Source organism: Hyperolius riggenbachi, chromosome 1, assembly GCF_040937935.1.
Source record: "Hyperolius riggenbachi isolate aHypRig1 chromosome 1, aHypRig1.pri, whole genome shotgun sequence".
In the NCBI taxonomy this organism is placed as follows: Eukaryota; Metazoa; Chordata; class Amphibia; order Anura; family Hyperoliidae; genus Hyperolius; species Hyperolius riggenbachi.
In genome coordinates this window covers 519,770,115-519,794,436 of record NC_090646.1, presented here as the reverse complement: position 1 = coordinate 519,794,436, position 24,322 = coordinate 519,770,115, and the positions used below count along the sequence as shown (strand labels likewise).

Below are 24,322 nucleotides of genomic sequence, written 5' to 3'. Positions count from 1 at the left end.
CCCCAACATTGCAGCGGGTTGAAGGTTCATATTTGCAGGCACGCAAGTCAGGAACTCTCTGCATTTGGACTAAGATGCAGTTACTTTTTTTCCCCCACTTTTGGGGGAGAAAAAGTGTCTTATAGTCCAAAAAATAGTCTTTTACTTTTATTCATACACTAAAATCATGAACATAACATATTTCAATATGTTGTTACTCAGTCCTCACATCCAGAACATAGCTGTGATGCTTCAAGTGGATGAAAAAGAGATTGTGAAATTGTGCTGGTCATCACTGGGAGAATCACTGCTAGTTGTGCTACAGAGAAGTTGTGTGAAGAAAGAGACATACCACAATCATGTGACTATTTTAAAGCTTCCTTTATGCCTCTGTCACACAGGAGCCTGAACTGCGTCGATCGTCTTTTGGTCATGCCAACTTCATGCAGCAGAAAGGCAACACTTGTCACCCATGCGCTTTATCATTTGACACGTGGTTGGGTTACCCAGCAGGTAAAAACATGCCCTGTAGCTTCTGACCACAGCCGCACTCAGATGTAACTCCATAGGGGCTACTTCTCCAGCTCCTTTTCAAGTGCAAGCAAGTTCTGGCTGGGAGCAGCTGACAGGTTGTGAATGTCCAGCCTACAGCCTTCCTTTACAGAGAACTGGAGGCGTCACAAAGTCAAAAAAGTAAATACTCACCTAAGGAGAGGCCTGGATCCTCCAGAGGCTTCCAACGATGTCCTCCGCTGCCTCAACATTGGGGCTGTGCACCTCTTCTGGCACAAGCACAGCTGCACCTGCACAGTAGCATGGAGCTGCTCGCTATGGCTTATTGCACAGGCACTGCCGTACTCACGCAGACGCAATACGGCCATCATCATGGCTGAAGATGAGCGCGGTTGCAATGTAATCGACAAACTCTTGTCAGTAATCTTCAGAGGGTCCACGGCATGGGAAGCCTCTATAGGATGCAGAGGTTTTCCTCTTCATAGTAAGCATTGATATTTTTTGATGCCTTGGGTACACTATAAGATACTTACCCCCCCCCCCCCTCCCCTCCCCCAATCTTCAGCAGTGTATTTTTAAACTGTGTGTAGTTTTTCCCTTTTGTATACACAAAGCAGTTCTCAAAACACATCAGGCCTTTAGCAGCTAGTCAGCACCCACTAGAAACATAAGAAAAAACAAAAACCAAGAGCACAAAGAAAGACAACTCAGACATAGTACTCTATAGTAGAACAAACTTTTATTTACCTGAAACCATGATGTCTGTATGATGCTTATGTCAGCAACAACTTGAATTTATTTACAATTGTCTAAAGGCCAAACATGCGTTTGCAGTAACTGACATGGTTTTCTTGTCATAGAAGCATCACAATAAGTCCTATTGCACCAAAATGTTATCTGCTTTATAATTCATTTAATAAGTTACATTATTACAGTGCAAAAATGACAATTTGCACACTTAAAACGTTTTTTTAAAAAAACCTAAAACTTATGAAATGGTGATCTGGAGATTTACATTTTAAAACATTCAACATCTGTAGCTTTTGATTGCGTTTATAAATAGAACAAGTGCATATTGTACATAGCTGTTTATAAAGGAAATGATACAATACAGACATTTGGCTACTTACAACTGAAAGCATGCACTACAATGATATTATACATGAGTCAATGACATCCTACATGGCGAAACACAGACACTTGGCTTCGCTGCTTAGGTTATCTCCGGATCCGTTTGATGTTAGAGGGTTACAATACTACATAGGGATTCAGGGTGTCCCTCCAACAGCAAAAAGATGAATATTTTCTCAATAAATATATGGCATCTTCACTGTGCACTGAATAATTAAAATCTTCCAACTCATTTAATAGTTCTGCTGTCATTTTTTTTTCTTTTTCAGCTGATTTTTGAAACTCAATAGACATGCCTTTTCTTGTACCCCAATTAACTTTGATAACTGCCTCTAAACACACACATGCACGCAACAAAGCAACCTTACATCTCTGCACAATTGTTTAAGGAGGGGATTACTCCAGTTGTTCTGAAAAGGAAAGAAGAAATAGTACATCAGCTTTCAGAATGCTGTAGAATGACAAGAGTTGCATTTATACAATATACGTCTATTGCTTAGCCTAGAGGCCTGTCAACTAAAAGCATACTTATTATAAAGCCTTGGAGCTAATCTGTACCTCTCTATGCTGAACGAAGGAAGAAGTATCACAATAAGGACAAAATCGGGTGAAATGGAGCCAAGACAGCTCAACAGTGCTGGTACAAGGTTAAAGCACTGCTTTATCAGGGTTTCATATGATGGTGAATGGATACTTCTCCTTTAAAGCAAGTCTGAAGTGCGAATTAAAACAAAAAAAAAAAACAGATACTTACCTAAGGAGAGGGAAGACTGGGACCTATAGAGCCTTCCCAGTCTCCTGGTTCCCCCACAGGCTTCTCGGTTTAAAGAGAACCCGAGGTGTGTTTAAAGAATGTTATCTGCATACAGAGGCTGGATCTGCCTATCCAGCCCAGCCTCTGTTGCTATCCCAAACCCCACTAAGGTCCCCCTGTACTCTGCAATCCCTCATAAATCACAGCCATGCTGTGAGGCTGTATTTACATTTGTAGTGTCAGTCTCAGCTGCTCCCCCGCCTCCTGCATAGCTCCGGTCCCTGCCCCCGTCCCTTCCCTCCAATCAGCGGGGAGGGAAGGGATGCAGGCGGGGACTGGAGTTCTGCAGGAGGCGGGGAGAGCAGCAGACTGACACTATAGAGATAAACACAGCCAGCTCTGACAAGCTGTTTGTCAGCAGCGTGACTGTGATTTATGAGGGATTGCAGAGTGCAGGGGGACCTTAGGGGGGTTTGGGATAGCAACAGAGGCTGGGCTGTATAGGCAGATCCAGCCTCTGTATGCAGATAATATTCTTCAAACCCACCTCGGGTTCTCTTTAAATCTCGGGAGACTTTGGCAGCAATCGAGCTTCTGAAGACAGGTGGATCTGTACTGCGCACGCACGAAAGAGAATGCTTCCGAAGACTGCTGAAGCCAGCCCAACCCGGAAGAGAGCAGTTCAGTCCAATGGACTGCTAACAGGGGAGCCTGCAGGGGAACGGGAGGAGAATGGAAAGGCTTTGTAGGATCCATAGCCTTCCCTCTTCTTAGGCAAGTATCTGTGTTTAAATTTTCAGACTCCCTTTAAATGAAATGATGCTAATGTTTTCTAGCTTGCTGAATTATTTTACAGAAGCAGATGAAATCAGGATGGACACTACAGGTCTACCGATTCTTGACCTACCTGACAAATGTATTAGAATATTCAAGGAGGGAGTTGTCAATGTTAAAGACAATGGTATCTACAGTATTGTAATCTTAAGAGGTATAATGCCATTTGTTTTCGGTCATATACATGTAAAGGTAAATAATTAGGTGGATTCACTACAGTGAATATTTAAAGCACATATTTTATGAGAGAATATGTGATATCGCCAAAAGTGTTTACCACAAGGTGCTTATGAGCCCCTGTAGCTGGAAATATGGCTTGCAGACCGAGGCCCTCAGCTCTGACTCAGACCAGGGACACATGCCCTCACTATCCCACAAGACAGCAGCACCTCAGTCAGAGGCAATTAAAAGTTGCTGCAGTTTTTCATTGGGCAGTGGGAATATTGCAAAGCACCAAGTCACAGTGAGGCTGATTATTCCAGGGACTACACTCACAAGGACAGTTTACTGCCAGACATAGGTACAGTCAGGAACTTTGTGATGTATGCTGATAATGAAAACCTTCAACAAGGTTTTAGTTTTGTGGGCTACATATATAAAGATATTTTGGCACATGATCAGGATGGTCTGATGATTCCAGCCTATAGTGAATGAGCTATGTGCAGGGAAACAGGTATAGCTAGGATTTCAGCATTTTCCAGTAGCACCCTACAGCCTTCTTCTCTAGGTCCTCCTGTGAATGCTGCCACATCAGGTCATTCAGAAGACATCCCCTGCAATGAGGAACATCTGAGAAAGCACCAAGCCCAGGCAACAGGAAGACTTGGAAGGAATGATGGACTGGATGGGGACATCAAGTTACTATTCCACAGACCTGTGAGTAATCTTAGTTCCCTCTATACCAATTCCTTTAGATCAGAGCTCTTAACCTTCCTGGCAGTTAATTTTTTTTTTTCAAATATTGAAAAAAAACTTTTTTTTTATTTTTTTTTTTGTTTCATGAAAAGCTACCAGAGTGGTAGCTACATGAAACACCACTAGAGGGCGCATGTGGCCCTCTCGTCCGATCGCCGCCGGCAACAATAGCAAACAGGGGAACGCGTATATAACGCGTTCCCCTGTTTGGCTTCTCCTGTCGCCATGGCGACGATCGGCATGACGTCATGGACGTCAGCCGACGTCCTGACGTCAGGCGCACTCGATCCAGCCCATAGCGCTGCCCGGAACTCATTGGTCCGGGCAGCGCAGGGCTCTGGCGGGGGGGGGGGGCCCTCTTCTGCCACTGCGTGCGGGCGATCGCCGCAGAGCGGCGGCGATCAAGCTGTGCGCGCAGCTAGCATAGTGCTAGCTGTGCGCACAGCACTTTACATTGTAAAAATCGCCCCACCAGGGGCTGAGATATCTCCCTGTGCGGCATAGCCCAAGCTCAGCTCGGGCTTACCGCCAGGGAGGTTAAAATAGTAATTTGTAAAAAGGCTACCATTGGTATTATAGTAGCAAAATTCCTTCATCATAACTACAATAGCAATATTTAAAGTATATGTTCAGGGGACCTAGCAATTCTAAATATGCACCCGAGTGTAGTCACATGACCACTTGCCTCCAGGCCTACCTTTGTTGCAAGGTAGCTCCGGGCCAATATTATTCTAATGCCAAAGTTGTCTACATATCTGCTGCAGGCTCTTATGAGAGAGGGTTTATCCTGAACTGCCATGATACAGTCTCCTCATGGCTCAAGATGGTCAATGAGATGCAACTAATTCCAAATTATAAGCAAATTGAATGCAAACTGTATGCAGCTTGGAATTAAGCTAATCAAAATTGGCAGGAAGTACATTGGATTGCCCTAATTTAGTGATCTGCAAACTTGGCTCTCCAGCTGTTAGGGAACTACAAGTCCCACAATGCATTGCAGGAGTCTTACAGCCACAGTCATGATTCATAAAGGCAAATGCATTGACTGACTTGTAGTTCCTCAACAGCTGGGGAGCTGAATTTGCAGATCACTGCCCTAATTCAAAGGTGCACACAATTTGAACTAATTCTACATGCAAGTAGTAATTATCTGCATCTCATTAACCACCCCAAGTCATGGTTAGTCCAGGACTAAAGGTGCGTACACACATGCGACTATAGTCGTTTGAAACGATCGTTCCCCAAACCTTTCGAGCGACGATCTTTTGAAAAAAAAGCAGCCAACGACCATGAAGTCTAACAACGGACGAGCTAGATCGTTCAAAACGAATGATCTAGCTTGGCGGATTTTTCCAAACGACGTTCGTGTGCAAAAGTAGTACATCGTTGGAAACGATCGTTCGTACTAGGCTTGACATGCGCATTTCACTATTTCTCCATGGAACTTTTCATTTTTATGCGCAGGTGCAATAGTTACTTTTACGTGATGTAACGTTCGTGCTAACGATCTGATCGTTACACACCTTTTAAAACTAACTTTACTTAGGTCGTTCTTTCATCAATTAAAAGTTCGTTCGTCGTTGACAACAAACGATCATTGTCGCATGTGTGTACGTAGCTTTAGAAGCAAAGATTGTGAGTAGTGTGACTGCATTTTTAAAATAAGCCGATGAGTAGTGTTAAAAAGTGTTTGAGGAGTTAGAAATCGGAACTGGCCATTGCGCGCCACGTAGTGTTCTAGATCTCTAATACATCCTCTTTCTGGCTTTCAAGGAGGAAGTATTGGAGAGCTGGAATGCAATGTGAAGCGCAGCAGCCACAGGAGGCAATAAGGGTGAGTTAACACTCCTTGCCGCTGTGCATATGTGTGAAGTTTCAGGATCAGTAGCATTCGGAAACCAAGTTCCAAATGTAAACTACTCGATCATGTCAACACTAGCAATAAGATCCCACATCTGTTCAGAGGAACAATGAAAGGTGTAGAGTGCAGGATTATAACTGCACATCATTGGAAGTCCACTTTAGCTATCACAGCCTAAAAAAGTATTGAATTTTATGACAACATGCTATCATAGATGATGTGATTAAACTCTCCAGCAGTTGTCCAACAGAGCACCAGATCTATTAATAAAAAAAAGTCAGCAAATTATACAGTGATGCTAAAATCTGTTCTAAATTTCTTATAATACACTAGGCTTCAGAAAACACTTTAACAGTATAGGTTTTAAACTCCCAATATACAACCATTTATCACCAGGGTTAACAGCATTCAGGTGCACAGTGAATTTCAAAATGGCAAACATTTTCATTAGTCAGTGTGTGGGTGAACAAAAAAAGTGAGTTAATTTTCCCAAGTTGAGTAGCAGAGATGTGAAGTGTTAAGGATGGAAAGGAGTGAATGGGGTCATTTGTCCACACTATTAGTCTAATATATTTATAGGATTGCAACCACAGGATCACAGTTGAATTAAGAGGAACCTTATTTTTTACATCTAGGCATCAGAACTGCCAAATTTCTTTTAAAAGACATAGTGGGACTAATGTAAAAAAGCAGGAAGAAGTGGAAGTATTTCTCAAATTCATATTCAAGGAAACAAAATACTGCAACTTTGAAATCAACTTCCACTGTTCTATGGGCTAAAAGTATTAAATGTTAGCCACAATGTCATGAGGCAGATGTGGTGTCTTTTACTCTATCACCTTGCCAAATGCCGACCAGTGTAGCAGGCTGATTGCGGTATTTTGTCATTAGTACAGTGTAGCAGTGGGTGTTCTACCTGAAGAATTTGTCCTCTGCTCTGTACTCTGTCCTACATCGGGGCTGCACAGCCTCTGGGACAGGAATCCACATGGGTTTCCTGAATTACAAATGACAGTTCTAGAGCATTATGCTTGGCCAATTCTTTTAAGAATTCCCAAAATAGGAATACAAATGATATTTAGAGCCCAAATCTTAAAGAGGCGGTGCATAGCCGAACTATAGAAAAGAAGTAAGCCTTAGGCTAAGTTTACGGTGGAAATGCATTGCGTTTCCAGTAAAGACAGGAATGCAACAGGTGTTAAGAAGTCACATTGCACGTTATGCGAGTGTTGTGCCATATACAGTCAATGAAAAGTATGCTTCACTGCCATGATTAACGTTGAGTTATACGGTAACCTACTGCATTGGAATATCGGAGAACGTTGGATCGCATTGCACCAAATGCATTCTGAATGTTGAATAGACTTTCAGATGCAGTGCGATTCTGTGCTTTAAAATGCCAATGTTACATCATAACGTCCTGCTCTGTGCCTAAAACAGAGAAGTGAAATGTAGACTGTCACAATGTGCGTGTGCACGAAAGGCATGCTACTACCCTCCATATTCTTAGCAAATGCTCAGGCTAAGGATATTTTGCAAATGACTTTCTTTGGAAGCTACATTCTTTGTACATATTGCAATACTGTGCTCTAGAAACCCACTTATGCCTTTCACTGCAGGAAGATTGAAACAATCCTTTGTGTTCTACATTCTATAGCCTCGTTTTTCTACCAAGCCCAGCACTACATTATCTTTCCCATAGCTGAACACGCCATATACAATACATTGAATCAATTCTGCCCTCCCCTTATGCAGCTAAACTTGAAACCTGGTAAAACCAAGATGGAGAACAGGGTTCTCGTTTCTTGTCAAGATATAAGATGGCGCTTTCCAAATATCCATGCTGAGTAAACAAATGGTGGAGAGAAAGAAGAGGAAAATAAATGTCTGCTTAATATACACAAGGGCATCTCAAGCATTACATGTTTAAACTGTACCTGTAAGGAAAAATAAAAATGTCCCTAGGGGTACTCACCTGGGGGTGGGGGATGCCTCTGGATCCTGCTGAGGCTTTCCCCATCCTCCTCCACCAGTCCTGAGACCCCTGAAAAGCCACAAGACCATGGCTTGCACACGCGCACTAGCACAGATCCGCTTGGGCTCAGTGGAAAAAGCCCAGCCCAATCAGGGCCAAGCTACTGTGCTATGCACAGGAGTTATATTTACCACCAAGCAGAATCAATTAATGACAGATAAAATGATTGCGGGGAGAGAAGTCAGCGCATCCTAAAACAAGGTCGCATCTGAAATGACTACTAATAAAGGGCGTGCAGAGCCCGCTAGAGGCAACATACACACCTTGTACAAAACAGATACTAAACTAGACACTAGAGTCTTCATAAAAACGGTATGCAAACATAAAAATAACAAATGGGTGCAGGTAGCCATAAGGTAAACGTACATTTCTTAGACAGCAGGGAAAGGTGGCAGCGCTTCCCAAAACAGGCTGCATTTGAATGACTACCAGCATAGGTGTGCAGAGCCTAATTATAGGCAGGATAGACCTCTTACATTCAAAACAGATGCACCAAATTAACATTAATGGAAGATGTTAGCCAACGCATGGCCCACATGTACAAAGCCTAATGCTTATAATAGCCAGTCAGATGCCAGCTCTCTTTCTGAACATAACCAAAAAAGCAAATCCTCCTCTGATTTACGTTGTTGCTTAAACGACACCTGAACTGAGAATGATATGGAGGCTGCCATATTTATTTCCATTTAAGCAATACTAGTTGCCTAGCTATTCTGCATGTAGTACTTTTAGCCACAGACCCTAAACAAGCATGCCGAACAAGTGCTTTGACTGAAGTCTGACTGGATAAGCTGCAGGCTTGTTTCATGTATGTGATCCAGATACTACTGCAGCCAAAGATCAGCAGGAATTCCAGGCAGCTAGTATTGTTCAAAAGGAAATAAACATGGCCACTTCCATATTCCTCGAAGTTCAGGTGTCTTTAATAGAATGTCTAATAACCAGGGAGCCTCCACAGTTTCACAGAGAAACCTACATCTGCAGCTCCTTATTTAGGTTCATACTGTGTCCCACCCAGCTCTCTAAAGCAGCACACTGGAAAGAGGCAGGTTGAAGGCTGCAATGCTATGTAGAAGTTCAAATCTTCCAGTTCCGCTTCCCTCTGCTGTACCGGTTTCTCTGGACAGCGGATGAATGGCAGCACTTCCGCACTAGAGTGCTGCAGGCACTGCAGCAACGACAGTGCATCTGTCAAAATGGATGCAGTATCCTTAGTGTGAACCCAGTCTACATTTGGGGTTTATTTTATACACACATGTAAGTAACTAGGGTAAAGTCTGACTTCAGGCAGATGTAAATCATGTGATGGCTCAGTGAGTACAATGCACACAGGTTATCCTTTTCCATCAAATGAGGTTTCTGCAACAAGAATATAATTTTAAGCCACAAAATAATTGGAATAAGAAGCACTATGTGGTTCCAATATTAGCAGAGGAAACTGCATTCCCCTTTAGTTACTTCTGGATGTAATACAGCCTACAGGTAATGTTAATTTACTTGCAAACTATATGTCCATTGTGCAGTGTATGTTTTAGTTATGCTATATATCAAAGCATAAGGTAACTATGTTTTCCCCTTTACTTAACAGGCTGCTCCCTTGTTCCTCATCATTCTGTCCAAACAAAATTGGGGCAGGGCACAGATTGCTGCCTGAGAACATTGCAGTCTGCTGATTTAAAAGCCTGTGCTACAGTAAAGGTGCAAACACATGTCCAATTTTACCACCTTGTATGATAGCCAACAGAGTTTGAATAAAGTAGAGTCTTGGTTATCTGGCAGACAGGGATTGGCTGATGCTGGATAAGTGGGCTTTCTGGTTGCTTTCGGCTCAATGTTAACAATAGGCCTAGCTCAGAAGTCAGTACTATACCCTACACTATATACATACCATGAACTCAGTATTAAAGGGGCACTATGGAGAAATGTATGCTGTCCCTATTAAACAATTGATGGGGGGGGGGGCAATGGAACAGCATAAGTTTTACCATAGAGCTTGTGTTAAAAGAAGAAAATAGCTCCTAACACCTGGTTTTCACTTCTAAAGAGCTGATCTACCTCATTAAATCATCGGTTTCTGACAGGTTAGTGACAGGCTAACTGTTCCCTGCTCTCTCCTATCTGATATCAGCCTCCTTTTCGCTCTGCCCACAGCTGATTTTTATCTCGGCTCACACAATTCAGAGCCATGTTTCTGCAGGTTTCTCACATGCAGCATAAAGTAAATAAAATTAAGAAGCAGTTGAATGTCTTAAAGGTAGCAGAGTTTGAACCGGAGACATTCAGGTCTGAAGTCAAAAGCCCTACTACTTTACCATGGCTTTTGTTATTAGCTGCCTGGGAAAAACGTTTATTAGACTTTCAAAGCTGCACTTCTGTCTTCTACATCCAGAGGGCAGAATGTTAAAATACAGTTTAAGTGGACTTGAACTCTTGCATAGGACAGAAGGAAATGCACCCTGTATGTATTTAGAGAGTTTAGCCAGTCTAATCCCCCCTCAGCTGTGACTAATCTGTAATTTGATCTCTCAGCTATTTCAACTGGCTACCTTGGCAGAGCAGCTAATTTGTAAACACAGGACGTGAACCCAAAGTCTGCTTCCATGAAAGCATGAAGTAGACACACTGCAGATTTATTTCAGGATTTGCATCTGCAGTAACAAATGTTTTTCTTTAGAGGTTAGTATGCAGAGTAAGTTCTGAATTCAGGTCAGTTTTAGTATATTAACAGCAGAGCCCACAAACTGCCTAAGAAGTTGGCAATCTACACAGAGCACTGCCAGGGATTTGTGCTGGTTAGAGGAGTTCCAGATAACTAGGACTCTATGAACAAATTGTGTAGGTAGACTCACACTACATGGCAGTGCTAAAATAAGCCAACCAAAATTGGATGTGTGTAACAGGGTGAAATGGCTGTTGAAGAGGCTCCCGAGCAGTAACATGAAATGAGTACTGAAAAACTTTGAGGTGCTAATACAAAGTTCTAATCAACATCTGTCACTTTGTGCCTACACAGGATTAAACAGATTCTTGTAAGAACAGATCCAAAAAAGCCTGTGTGCCTGTAATTTCTGTGCAAGAACGGCAGCTGCTCTTGCTGCTACAAAGCCAGCATTTGCAACTAAAATAAACATGAGCTAGGCTTGCAGGACGGAGGAGGGCTGTATGAGCCAGAACACAGACAAATACAGGAAGCCTCTACAGATCCATGCATGATACAGTACACAATGAAAACATGGCACACCACACAGGCAGAAACCATAAAACCTGTTATGCAAACACTAGAAAAACATGATCAAATCTGCAGCCGCTCAACTATAGCTCCCTACGTACAACGGGAAGGTTTCAGAATCCTGAATAACCACCAGAACTAAGCATTCAGTTGTAATTATATTATTGTACGGTAAATGCATCCTGCTACATAATCTGTTTTTCTAATTTACAAAACATTGCCTTATGGCTTACATTAGTTTTGCCCTCTCTGGCTACATACATGAACCATCACTTTCTTCATATGAAGTGGAGATATTCAGTGCTAGACATACCATGCTGAAGTTGTAGCCTCATCACTCATCAGATCTTCTATCAACATTACTATGGAAACGTTATTAGAAGAGGTCTAAGCACGGGATTAATACATATTTTTCTTACTTAAAATGGAGGTAATTAGATAAATAGTCTGAGAGATTGATGAAAAGTAATGGAAAAAGTCATACAAGGCTTTCCTGGCAGTTTCAGCTTATCAAGCTGTAGAGTTAAACACAGCTTGGTCACTAGGAATGCTTGCTTTTACTCTAACCATTTATGGACATAGTAGGCTTGAACCTCTTTCTAGCAAAGCAGTTTCAGATGCACTGCTAACGAAGGTAGCTGTACCAGCAGCTGTAACAATGCATTCACGGTAAAAAATATCCTACCCAAATGATTTCCAGAGGAAGCTAAAAGTAGAAAAGGAAAAAAAAAACTACTTTAGGAGTTTCTTCCAGCCATAGGCATCTGTGCTGTAACTATCCTGGGATACTTTCTCTGCACAGAATGTTGCAAACCTAGCCACACGCAAGTTCATAATGGTTTGATCAGTCCATAGAAAGTAGTGATCAATTAAGGTTGGTATACACGCTAAATTTAACTCGTACCGCAGCCCCGACCCTCAGACAGCAATACGTCCCGACGGATCACTTTGGCAGAGAGCATTGTTCTTACCACATACTCCGCCCACTACATGATGTCACTCACGCTCAGCACCCTTAGCGCAGAACATGTCGCTTGTTTGCAAACAACGCGTCTGCACAGACTCAGCCCTGCAAGGTTGGGAGCTGACACAAGGGTAGCTCCGCACTTAACGCCTGCTGCTTGCGGTAATAGAAGTCTATGGGCAATGGACTATGGGCTCTATTCACAATCCTTTTCCGCATGCGGAAATGCACTTGCGGTAAATTCCCGACTGAAAAATGACCATCTTGACATTCACAAATTTTTACACATGATTATTGCATGCGTAAAAAATGCGGTAAAAGGCCGCAAAAGTCGGTAATTCCCGCAAAAAAAATTTTCACAAAAAAAAGGGGTGCCTTATTTCTGACTTAACCACCGATTTTTTTTTATCACCTACTAGTACTTGGTGATATAGTTTGCTTCCCATTGACTTAAATGGAGTCTGGAGCCTGGAGTTTGCTGGACTTAACCACTTCGCCATATCTGGACGCATATATCCGTCCAGATAGGCAGTGGTGCTGCAGCCGTGTGTTGCGCGCGATCGGGCGCGCGCCCGCGCGCGCCCCCGCTACCTCCCGCTGCCCCCCCGATCAGTGAATGGGAATATAATTCCCATTCACCGATCCAAGTCCCCGGCAGAAATACCGACGCTTTCTCATCAGAGAGCGTGGTATTTCTGCCCCCAGGAAACAACTTCTCTTCATTTTAGTTCCTAGATGCGACATCGTTCGCATCTAGGAACTTTTTGAATGTGGCCATCTTGTGGCCAAATAGTAAACTGCACCCACATACCTGTATTGAATAAAAAATACATTATTTTACATCTAAAATTGGCTATTTACCTCCCAAACTAAAATTACCCAAATACATTTTTGTATTAAAAAAAATAATAAAAAAAATTACAATTAAAAAAAAAAAAAACTACATAAATAGTTACCTAAGGGTCTGAACTTTTTAAATATACATGTCAAGAGAGTATCTTATTACATTTTTTAAAATTATAAGCTTGTAAATAGTGATCGACGCAAATTGAAAAAATGCACCTTTATTTCTAAATAAAATATCGGCGCCATAAATTGTGATAGGGACGTAATTTAAATGGTGTAATAAGCGGGACAAATGGGCACATAAAATGCATGGGTTTTAATTACTGTAGCATGTATTAATTTTAAACTATAATGGCTAAAAACTGAGAAATAATGTTTTTTTTCCATTTCTATCTTAATCTTCCTGTTAAAATGTATTTACAGTAAAGTGGCTCTTAGCAAAATGTACTACCTAAAGAAAGCCTAATTAGTGGCGGAAAAAACGAGATATAGATCAATTAATTTTGATAAGTAGCGATAAAGTTATTAGCGAATGAATGGGAGGTGAACATTGCTTGGATGCATAAGATTTTCGAAGCTGTAGGCTGAAGTGGTTAAAGTTTTTTTTTATGCCACTTTTTTTTTTTTTTTACGCATGGTTTCCGCATGTTTACTATGTAATTACGCATGTTTCCCAAATTATTTTACGCATTGTTCCCGCATGTGGGAACTTGCGGAACATTTTTAGTGAATGTGGAAAAAATGCGGAAATTATCACTGGCGGCAATATAGCGGTAAAAAAAATTCTTACCGCATGTGTGATTGTGAATAGAGCCCATTGTGTAAAGGATGGAGCATGGTGCATGGGCTTACTGACTGGTATCCTAGTGGCGTACTTACCGCCCAGCAAGGAGTACGACACTGAGCCGGGGGCGGTGCTATGCATATGACCCTGTCAGCACACCCTGACACAGGGTCATATGAGAGGTTTTTTGTGGCGCAGCAGGAGCATTGCAAAAAAAAAAAAAAAAAAAAAAAAAAAGGGTAAATCTGGCCTCAACATAAAAACGCAGCTGAGGGCTGACAGAACCACTAGTGTTATCTTGCTTAGGTTATTTTCACACTGACAGGTTGTGGTGCGCTGCGTCAGACAATATAATCAAATGGCAAATACAATGCACTAATATTGTAAATGGTACGTTCAAATCGGCTCCTTAGCAGTGCAGTGGGACGAAATCCATTGGAATAAGGTGAGGCACACTGTGCAGTAACAGGTAATATGCATATTACAGTTGCATTGATGCATACTTTTTACGTGTGCATTACGTGTACCAGTAAATATGACTTTTCTCCTCTGTTGCGATCCTGTTTTTAGAGAGTATGCAATTCATTCCTACACACCTGTCACAGTGTGAAACTAGCATTAATGCAGTACAATGCTATGTCAATCCAGCCTCAACAGAAATATACCACCAATCATTTTGCCATATCAGAAGGAAATCTATAAGTGTATTATAATGCTTAATTCAGCTTCATCTATTCATCCTTGAAATCATTTAGAGGAGCCTTCCTGTATTTGTGACAGTGGAGGAATGGCCAAACAGTTGATATTCTCAGAACAGTTTTGTGTGTTGGGACAGGCATAAACCTCGACATACCCTTCCAAATTATCATGCAAATTATCTTTTTCTCTAATTTACCTAAATGCTCAACGCAAGTGAAATGCACTGAAAATTCACGGTTTTAAAATTATTACACGTTTCAAAACAATTTTAGGCTGTATATAACTAAAAATGGTAATTGTTGAATTTGCAGCACTAGCAGGCCATATTTAGTGAAAGCAAAAGTCATTTGAATCAAAAAACATTTTAACAGGTCACGTTACATATTATCGTTATTTAATAGCAGCGTCACAATTCTTGCATCCATTTAACTTGTATGTTTTTGGAGAGTTTCTGCTTGAATGTCTATGTAGGATATCAGACCAACCTTCCAGAGCTGCTGTTCGGATGTAAACTTCCTCCCACCCTCATACTTTGCGTAAACATTTTCCAAATGTTCTCAAAAGGTTTGCGGTCAGGGAAGGATGGAGGCCACACCATGAATTTCTCTCATTTTATGCGGATAGCAGCCAATGATGCAGAGGTATTCCTTACAGCATGAGATGGTGTATTATCATGCATGAAGATGACTTTGTCACAGTAAACAAGGCTGTTTGACAATAAGTCCATGTAGTTATGGGCCCGCCACTGCTGCAGTTTCTGCTTGTGAGCATTGGTTAGGGTTGACTGAATAGAATCTTTGTGCATAACTACAATCTTCTGGAGGATCCACCTTGATTCTTGATATATGTAGGACTACTCCAGTGGCACTAGCAGCTTCAAAGTACCGGTTAGCTGCTGTATAATGGCATTTTAGCAGCTGCTCTCTTAATCCAATGTATTTGTCTGGCATAAACCTTCATTTTGCCTTTATATGCACAAACCCATGTGTGCTCTGAGTAAGCCACAAACCTTTTATCAGTATGATGACCATGTTGAAGTTTTCTTGAAATATCTAAGGCTTTCATACCTTGTCCAAGGTATTCAACAATTTCACGCTTGATGGCAGCAGAGAGATTTTTCTATCCCATATTGTTTGTGAATGTTGGTCTGCATAATAATGTGGAACATCCTTCCTATTGGGCTCACTTGGCAAACTAATTATCATAGGCGACTGAGATTGATATCAGTGATCAAAAGAGCCCTGAGGGTAGGAACACAAGGCAGAATCGCATATGCGGTTTCCACTATGTGCTATAGAAAACGCATATGCGATTCTGCCTAGTGTGTTCCTACCCGGAAACACAATTCCATCCATGAGTTTAATTGAAAAACAAAATATTAAATTTTTATGACACTTAACTTAAATACAATTTGCACAATAATTTGGAAATCTTTGTAAAGTTATCTTTTGTTGTTACAAAGACCGGCTGAGAAATGCAATAACTTTGTATGTATAAAACTCTTCTGGGATTGGTCTACCCACAAAAAAATACATTTTATGTGTGTGTTTCCAGAATTATGTATCTGACTTTCCTTTGCCACACACTAAATTATCTGATAGAAAATGTAACAGCAGTGGTGGGAGCCTTCATTATGTAGCAGAAGATTAAAAGGTGAATATGAACAAAGCCTTTAACTATGGTAGAGAAATGTAAAACCAGTAAAGTGTGGGCAATAAACTGCATAATGATTGCCAGAATAATGCAGATTATGTCAATTGAGTAAAGCCTAGGGGGTGAACAGCACTGCAATAGATAGGTTACAGCTGTTAGTGGAAGCCCCACACACTGATCAAGCACTGGAGTAGACGATCAAGCTACTTCCAGGCAGTGTACATTTTTGTTAATGTCATATGACTAAGTGAAACTTTGCGTTCTACTGGAGGTTTCAGTGGGAATTAATTTAAGTGTATAACTTGCACCTTCCAGGCCTTATTAAGCCTTTTCTAATTAGGGGCATTTTATTACTTTGCCTGAACAAACAACTTTACCATTTTGCAGTGTTGTAACGGCTTGTTTAATTAAGCCAAACATGGATGAGACTCTTTAATCACATTTAAAGTAAAAAAAAAATATGCCTATTGGCTGAAAGCACACTTGTCAGTCTTCTGTATGCCATTTTCTGCACACTATGTATTTGCAAGTGGAAAACTGTGCACGGGTCTGGCGGGACTCATCTGACGCATGCATGTGCAACAATCAGAATATTCTACTCACAGCCTGCCATACACCGGCAGACTGCCACCTGAGGTACACAAAAGATAAATCACTTTCTGATTGACATTTGATCAAAGGAGAATCAAATACTGCCATACACTGCCCCCGAAGTTTAATCGCTTTCAGCAGCTTACTACAGGATGCAACTACTTTCACAACAGTGGCTCTACCTCAGCACAACCTGCTCCACAGACTTCTAGGCTGAACATTTATCACTATGCAGAGAAGAGAAAAAAAGTGTGGTTTGTTTACCTGTGCAGCAGTGACACTTTTGTTTCCTGCATTAAGCTATGTCAGGCCAAGAAGAAGAAGAAGAGAGAAAGAAAGAAAGAAAAAAAAACCACTGTAGTGTGCTTTCTTTCAGTAAAGCTGCTGAGCCTACCATGTGCACTTCCTCAGACCTGACAGGATGGGAGACATGTGACAAATTCCAGCAGGGAGTTTTCTTTGCCATAGCGTTCATATTTGTTTCTGCTCCTTAAAGTAACTCTAAACTGTATTAAAACCGTAAAATAAAGCCCAGCTAGATTAGATTACCTCATCATCCCCCCCCCCCCTTCAGTCAAAGGAACTGCTTCCCATAGCCCCGTGTGATTCAGGCACAGTTCCAAATTGCTCTAGCACAGTGAAAGCCAGTGGGGCTGCTAGCCCCAAAGTTTGTTATTTGCCGAATTTATTTTTCTGTATTAATGGAGGCTTCATCCAACAATGGGGGCTTCATCCAACATTTTTCTTGGCAGACCTGCTTAGACCGCTGTTAAATTCATGTAAATTTAGCTCCACCCATGACCACACCCACATTCTGGTGCATGGCCCCACCCATTTTTTGGGATGGAGTGCCCAAAAGTGCCCTGGATCTTTTAGGATGCTAGCAACGACCCCAGTGAAAGCAAAGCGTTCGTTCACTTTCTTTCACTGTGCAGGCTCAAACTCGCGACTAGGCAGTTATGCATTGGTCTGCACCACTCAGAGGAATTTTCAGGTGGCTACAGAGGGGTGGGGACAGGGAAGACCAGGGACAAAAATGAGCAGCAAATGGCATTAGTAAAATGTAATCTAGCCCTCCATGGGTTTTATTTTACAGTTTTAATACAGTTCAGGGGTAATTTAAAGCATTTTACCCTGGGTGTCCTCAATGTAACAATCTATAAAAATATGAAATGAATGTCAAATCATAGTAGAACAAGTCACAATAAGGGGTGTAGCAAATCCTTTACTAAAAGGGTCTGCTATAGGGCACATGAGGAGGGGGAAAAAACACACTGGTACCCAATTTTTACTTAAACCACCACATGCTCTCTTCTGCCTTGCATCTTGCAGATATTTGTAAGTAACTTGATGATTTATCACATAGGGTTTGTGAGATATGAACTGTCTAGAGATTGTGTAAACCAATGAGTAGTCACTGTACTGCATCGCACACAGTACATTAAAGTAAGTCTCCTGGCCACTGCAAACACACAATTTTCAGTAAATGCACAGCACGAGTCCATTGGGAACCAGTACACAGCACCACGGATGCACCAATGTGAACATACCATCCTCTATAATAATAGGCAACTGTCCCTGCATAGCAGGGACAGTTGTCTCAGTGTAGCTGGGTCCGTGCTTTTTGCTACTGCGCATGTGCGCAGCACAGACCCAGCCTCACACAGGGAGGACGAGAGGGACGCAGCCGGGTGTGCGGGCAGCCGGGTGTGCGGTGGGTGCACGGGCGACAGCGGAGACAGACCTAGCCCGTTTTTTAAAAACGAGCTAAGATCACTAGTAGAAATATAATAGCCTTGCACTGCGATCATATTGTCCATTGTGGTGGAACAGGGAGGATGCAGAATGAAAGGAGCCTTATTCTGTTACCCATAGAGCCTGATCAAGCGTCCAGATCAGGTGCTTCAACTGGATTAGCCCCACGCTTGTTTTAGCTGTGTGATTCAAACACTACTGTAGCCAAAAAGATCAGCAGGACTGCCAGGCAACTGGTATGGTTTAAAAGGAAATCAATATGGCAGCATAGCCACCATTAAGCCCTCACTTTAAGTTTCGTTTAAAGCAAACCTGTGAGTTTAATGGAGCGAGTCCTCCAAAGGCTTCCCAATGTCCTCCTGCAGACCACCTCTTCTCCCCAGGACCCCCCTCCCCCAAAAGCTTGCAGGTGCACTCCTATAAGTGAATGAGCACGGCTGCACTGCACAGCTGAGCACGATCGGCTCAGTGCTAATGCACTGGTGCAGGCAGTCATGCTACATTGGCAAGCACTTGTCAAAGCTTGGGAGGTCCTAGTGCTGGAAAGGCAAGTTGGGAGGGGCTGGGGATTAACTGGTGGCTTTTCTCTATTAAAAGGTTAGTACTGGGCAATTTTTCCCTGTGGGTTACGCTTTAATAGAGCGGTTTACAAACAACCATTACACCTTACCAGCTCACTACTCTGCAGTACAACCACCTAGAGGCTTATTTATTTCATATTCACTATTACATTCTTCACTACCAAAGTTCTGTATACGATACAGTAAAATCCCTTTATAGCAAACATCTAGGGGCATGGCCAAGTCGTTTATTATATCATCAATTTATTATATCATTAGTCATACATTGTATATTCATAGAGGCGCACGGTCGGACATGGAGACAGTTTACTAAGACGTAGTAATGGTAGACAGGTTATAGATGTCAAATGGGAGTTGTAAGCTTTAGTGTTTGCTTCTTTTTGAATGAAAGATTTTGTATTGTAACCCCCATGTTAATCTTCCTATCTTTAAAAGAAACGTGAGACAAAACAAAAAGTATCCTTACATACCTGGGGCTTCCTCCAGCCCTCTTCAGGTCGTTAAATCCCTCCTCTGGCTGTCCAGGTATAACAGTTGTCATTTGTCACCCCGTACTGTGCATGTGTGGCCTGGCCACGCACACACCCATTGCGCTTCAGTTGCTGAGAATGTTCTCCACCTGCACAGAGTGAGGGAGGAGCATGCACGGCAAGGCCACACATTCGCACCAACGGTGGATGACATTTACTAGGGTAGATAGGAGGGAGCCAACACCCTGAAGATGGCTGGAGGAAGCCAAAGCTATGCATGGACATTTTTTGTGTCTCAAGTACACTAACTCTTTCTTGTTGCAGTGGACAGACCAGCAAGGCTGCTAAATAGTTACAGTTCCTAAGCTCAAGAAAGCAAAATTACATTTAGGAGTGCTCTTTGATGGGGGCTTTTTTGGTCTTATTTTGCCCTTTATACCTCCCAGGTGGTTCTGGCTCATCATGAGCTGTCTGGGTATTCCATAGCTCCAGATTCCATCCCAGGACATAGTTTGTATGGTCTGCCAGTACTCCTTTGGGCTTGTATTAGATTCTCCAGTTTCACCCTACATCCCATAAATATGCCTTCAAGGTTGCTCCCTAATACTGGCCCTAGAATGTGGCAGGGACATGTAATTACAACCCCAGTTTGAGGACCAGGGATAGATTCGATTCATTCTTAGTAAAGGCAGATCTGTTTACATCATGGTTATTGACCTACGAACATGTCTATAATTCAAATACAGTAGAATCCCTTTATAGTAAACCCCAAGGAACCAGGAAAAAGTAGTTTACTATAAGAATTGGTCACAGATTGAATATTTATAAAGCATTTGCTGGGACCTGAGGACTGAATTTACTATATCAGACTTTACTATAACAAGATTCTACTATAATCCATCATTTAAACAAATGTCCTATCAAAATTGCAATTTATTGCCTGCAAAGATCTAAAAGCTCCAGGTTTTCATATCTGAAAATCTCCATAGAGGAAGCAAATTTAGTGCATCTGATCTCTACATTTTTATAAGAAAGAATTAGCAGTAATGCTAATGCATTAGAATGCATGTAATGTAATGCACACAAAGCAAACCCGAGGTGGTGATTAAAAAAAAATGTTACTTACCTAAGATACCTTTAAGGTGGCCACAAATGATCCAATCTTTTTCATCCAATTTTAACATATCTATGTAGTAGAAGGGTAAATTGAATGGGTAATAAATTCAGTTCCCTTATATTACATAGAAATGGTAAGATTGGATGAAAAAGATTGGATCATTAGTGGCCACCTTTCGAATCTTGCAACTGCCCGGGACCTTCTGATTGTGTGTGGCCCCGCTAGTCTTCATGCACAAGCGCGGTGCACATGTGTAAGCACAGAGTGGCTTTGGCTTAGGCCTCGTTCAGACTATACACGCTGCCGTGCGCATTTTGGCAGCGCATATAGTGTGCGACGTGCAAGACCGCATAGACAGCCCTTCTACCATTCCCATCATATGCGCTGCGTGGCAGCGCGACTGCGCTATCGCGTGCTGCACGCATTTTTGGTAATCGCAGCGCAGATCCCATTCATTGTAATGAATGGGATCTGCAGCGCATAGTAGTGCAAATAGCGTGCAATTGCACGCGTTGCGTTCCGATCGCGCATCCATCTGCGCTAAATGATGTGAATGAGGCCTTACTGTACAGCCATTCTCATGCAGGTGCGGTACAGCCATGCATGTACACTGCAAGCTCTTGCTGGATAGGTTTAGAGGGTGCATACATGACAATGGTAGGGGGTCTAGGAGGGCATGGGAAGCCTCTGGACTGCCCAGAGGCTTCCCTCTACCTTGCTGAGTACGTAATTTATTTATTTTCAGGCAGCCTTGGATTCGCTTTAAGACATTTGTTGGTAGAACTGTTTACTGCGATTGATTTTAAATGAGTTCTCCAACCAGGCGAGTGCAGATGTTTTCTTGGCTCTATGCTGAGCAGAAAGAACTGTTCTAAGGAGAGGAGAGTGACCACAACAAGGAAGATGTTCTTCAGGCCATGCCTGTAAGGAAACGCAGCGGCGTAGCAATAGGGGGGTGCAGAGGTAGCGACCACATCGGGGCCCGAAGGGCTCTACTTCAACTACAGTATTCACTCTCTACTGGTCCAGCGCTCATAATAATCACTTCTATAGATACTTTGAATAGTGGTAATCATTAAGCTGTTCCCCATCCCCTTCTTGCACCTCTGACAGTGTAGTTGCCGGTGGCAGGTTTTGATGCGCCGTATCAATTGTTATGTATAGAGTGCATAGGGGGCCCCATTGTAATACTTGCATCAGGGCCCACAGCGCCTTAGCTACGCCACTGGGGAAACGTTCTAGAAGTTGGCAAAAGATGTAACTTTAGACTACTGAAAAGATATGGGCCAGTGTTGAGACATTTATAAACAGAATACCTGAAATCACTTTTTGGGGTGCAAAAATTGTAATGTGTGTACGTGGTTTAAGTGCGCGGGAGATGATCCCTTCAGACGTTTTATGAATCCTACAATCCAAGATCCAACACTACCACCTAATTTACCATATTTTTCAGACCATAAAACACCCCTGACCATAAGATACACCTTAGTTTAGAGGACAAAAACCAGGGGGGAAAAAAAACTAAACCTAGTGTGTCCATGGTGCAGCTCTTGTGGATCTTCCCCCCCCCTTGTGTCAGCCTCTGCTCCCCACGCAGATCTAAAACTGAAGGCCCAGTGCACACCAAAACCGCTAGTAGATCCGCAATATGCTAGCGGTTTTGGGAGCTGATTTCAGAGCGATTCTAGGTAGGTTTAGAGAGGTTTTCTAAACATACCTAGCGGTTTTGGGTGAGTTTTTGTGTAGCAGATTACACATATTGTTACAGTAAAAGCTGTTACTGAACAGCTTCTGTAACAAAAATGCCTGGCAAACCAATCTGAAGTAGTGTTTTTCAGAGCGGTTTGCGTTTTTCCTATACTTTACATTGAGGACGAAACGCTTCAGAAAACCGCAAACGTGCAGCAGGAGGCACGTTTGCGGCTGGGCAAAAACCTCAAAACGCCGGTGTGCACCATCCCATTTTAATACATTAGCCAAGCGTTTTCACAGGCGGATGCGGCTGGCAGATCGCTCCAAAAACCTCTCGGTGTGCACTAGGCCTAACAGCTCACTTGCTATGGGCACCTGCAGTGATCAATGTCGTCTCCTTTCCCTCATGGTTTCCCATGTAATGATGTGATTAGGAGAAGCCAGCACTAGAGGAAACCGTGAGAGAGAGAAGACATCACTGGAGGCACCTGGACGCCCTACCGCTGCAGATTACTCTGCACGGGAGAGCACAGTACACAGAGTCCTCAATATCACAACGGGTTGGCGAACGTTTGTTTTGGCAGGTGTTTGTAAGTTGGTTCATAAGCCGCAGAGACCTTTTCTCCCCATTTTGGGGGGGGGGGGGGGGGTGTCTTATGGTCTGAAAAATACAGTATGTTATTGTAAATCCCTAGTTCATATTTCTAGGATTTTTCATTGATTGTTAAAAAAATAAAAAATAAATAAATATATGAATACAAGACTGCCATTGCACACTTTCATACTTCATACAGCTATTGAAGAAAAATTGGCCCCAGAACCATTCACAAAAGATTGCAACTGCAGAGTGGACGTTTCCAAGCTATTAAGCAGTTTATGTCAAGCACAGTGTCACATTGTTACCTACCTCCTACTTATCTGCTTACTTGTGATCGACACTGTAGCTGCAGTGCTGATCATTACCAGCACAGGGAGGAGGTGGAAAAAGAGTCAGGTGATCTCTGCTGAGAGAAAGACTGGCTTATTTTCCCTCTCTTACTACCTCAGATGGGCAATAATAGCATAAAGGGTGGAGTCTGGACTTGGTGCCCAGTAAAACTGCACTATCAACTCATGAAAAAGGACCTGCAGGAAACAGCCAGCAAAAACTTATGGTGCAATACCTACCTTAAAAAGTAGCAACAGCATAAGAACTCATTCACACTGGAAGTTAAAGCAGTGCTCAGCAAGTGTATTGCAGCTCAAGCGTGACCCACAAAAATCAATTCAAACAGAATGAATTCATAGTGATTGTACAATCCAGTCATTGCTGCAGTGTTCCTGCTATGCCCCTGCCTGCCGGAAAGCCTAACCGACAGAGGAATCATCAAGGACTATGGATGCGTAGCTGCATCCACTGCCTATGTAAAAAGGTCCTAAGAAGATGACAAATATTTTGGACAAAGTAAAGGCTCATACACACGTCATTTTTCCAAACGGCCGGTCATTTGAATGTCAAATCGGGCGTGTGTACGGTCGGTCATTCACCTGATAACACTGGATTTGAACGATCCGCCAAAACCAGTCTTGACATCCAAACGACCGTCCGTTTGGAAAAATCAGATGTTTGTATGCACCTGAGGAATGGGTTAAGCCCATTGTCTCTGCTGTGATACTTTTCCCACATGGTCAACTCAACAATGCATTAGCTTTAAGTAAACTGGAGAGAATTTAAAACATTTCATGTTTTTATTGATTATGTCCTCTCTGCTCAGGAGGCCACCCGAGATCGAGACAGACAGGAAGGAGGTGTGTTGGGGTTGACTGTAGTTCCAGTTTTTATGCTATTCAGTCCATTATATAGGAAAAACACCTAAAGAGCACAGTACATTAAATTGATTACAATAGTGTTACAAAACTTTAGGCATTAGAGTGATGCA

General features: G+C 42.3%; 1 protein-coding gene across 1 annotated transcript in view; it reads right to left on the bottom strand.

Moving 5' to 3' along the window:
- Window positions 1-1,212: 1,212 nt before the first annotated feature.
- ATP2A2 (ATPase sarcoplasmic/endoplasmic reticulum Ca2+ transporting 2) overlaps window positions 1,213-24,322 on the bottom strand; it is a 126,598-nt gene continuing 103,488 nt past the window's right edge. The window contains exon 21 of the mRNA XM_068245299.1: window positions 1,213-2,033. Coding sequence (XP_068101400.1) covers window positions 2,020-2,033 — 14 coding nt within the window. The 3' untranslated portion in view covers window positions 1,213-2,019. The remainder of the gene's footprint in view (window positions 2,034-24,322) is intronic.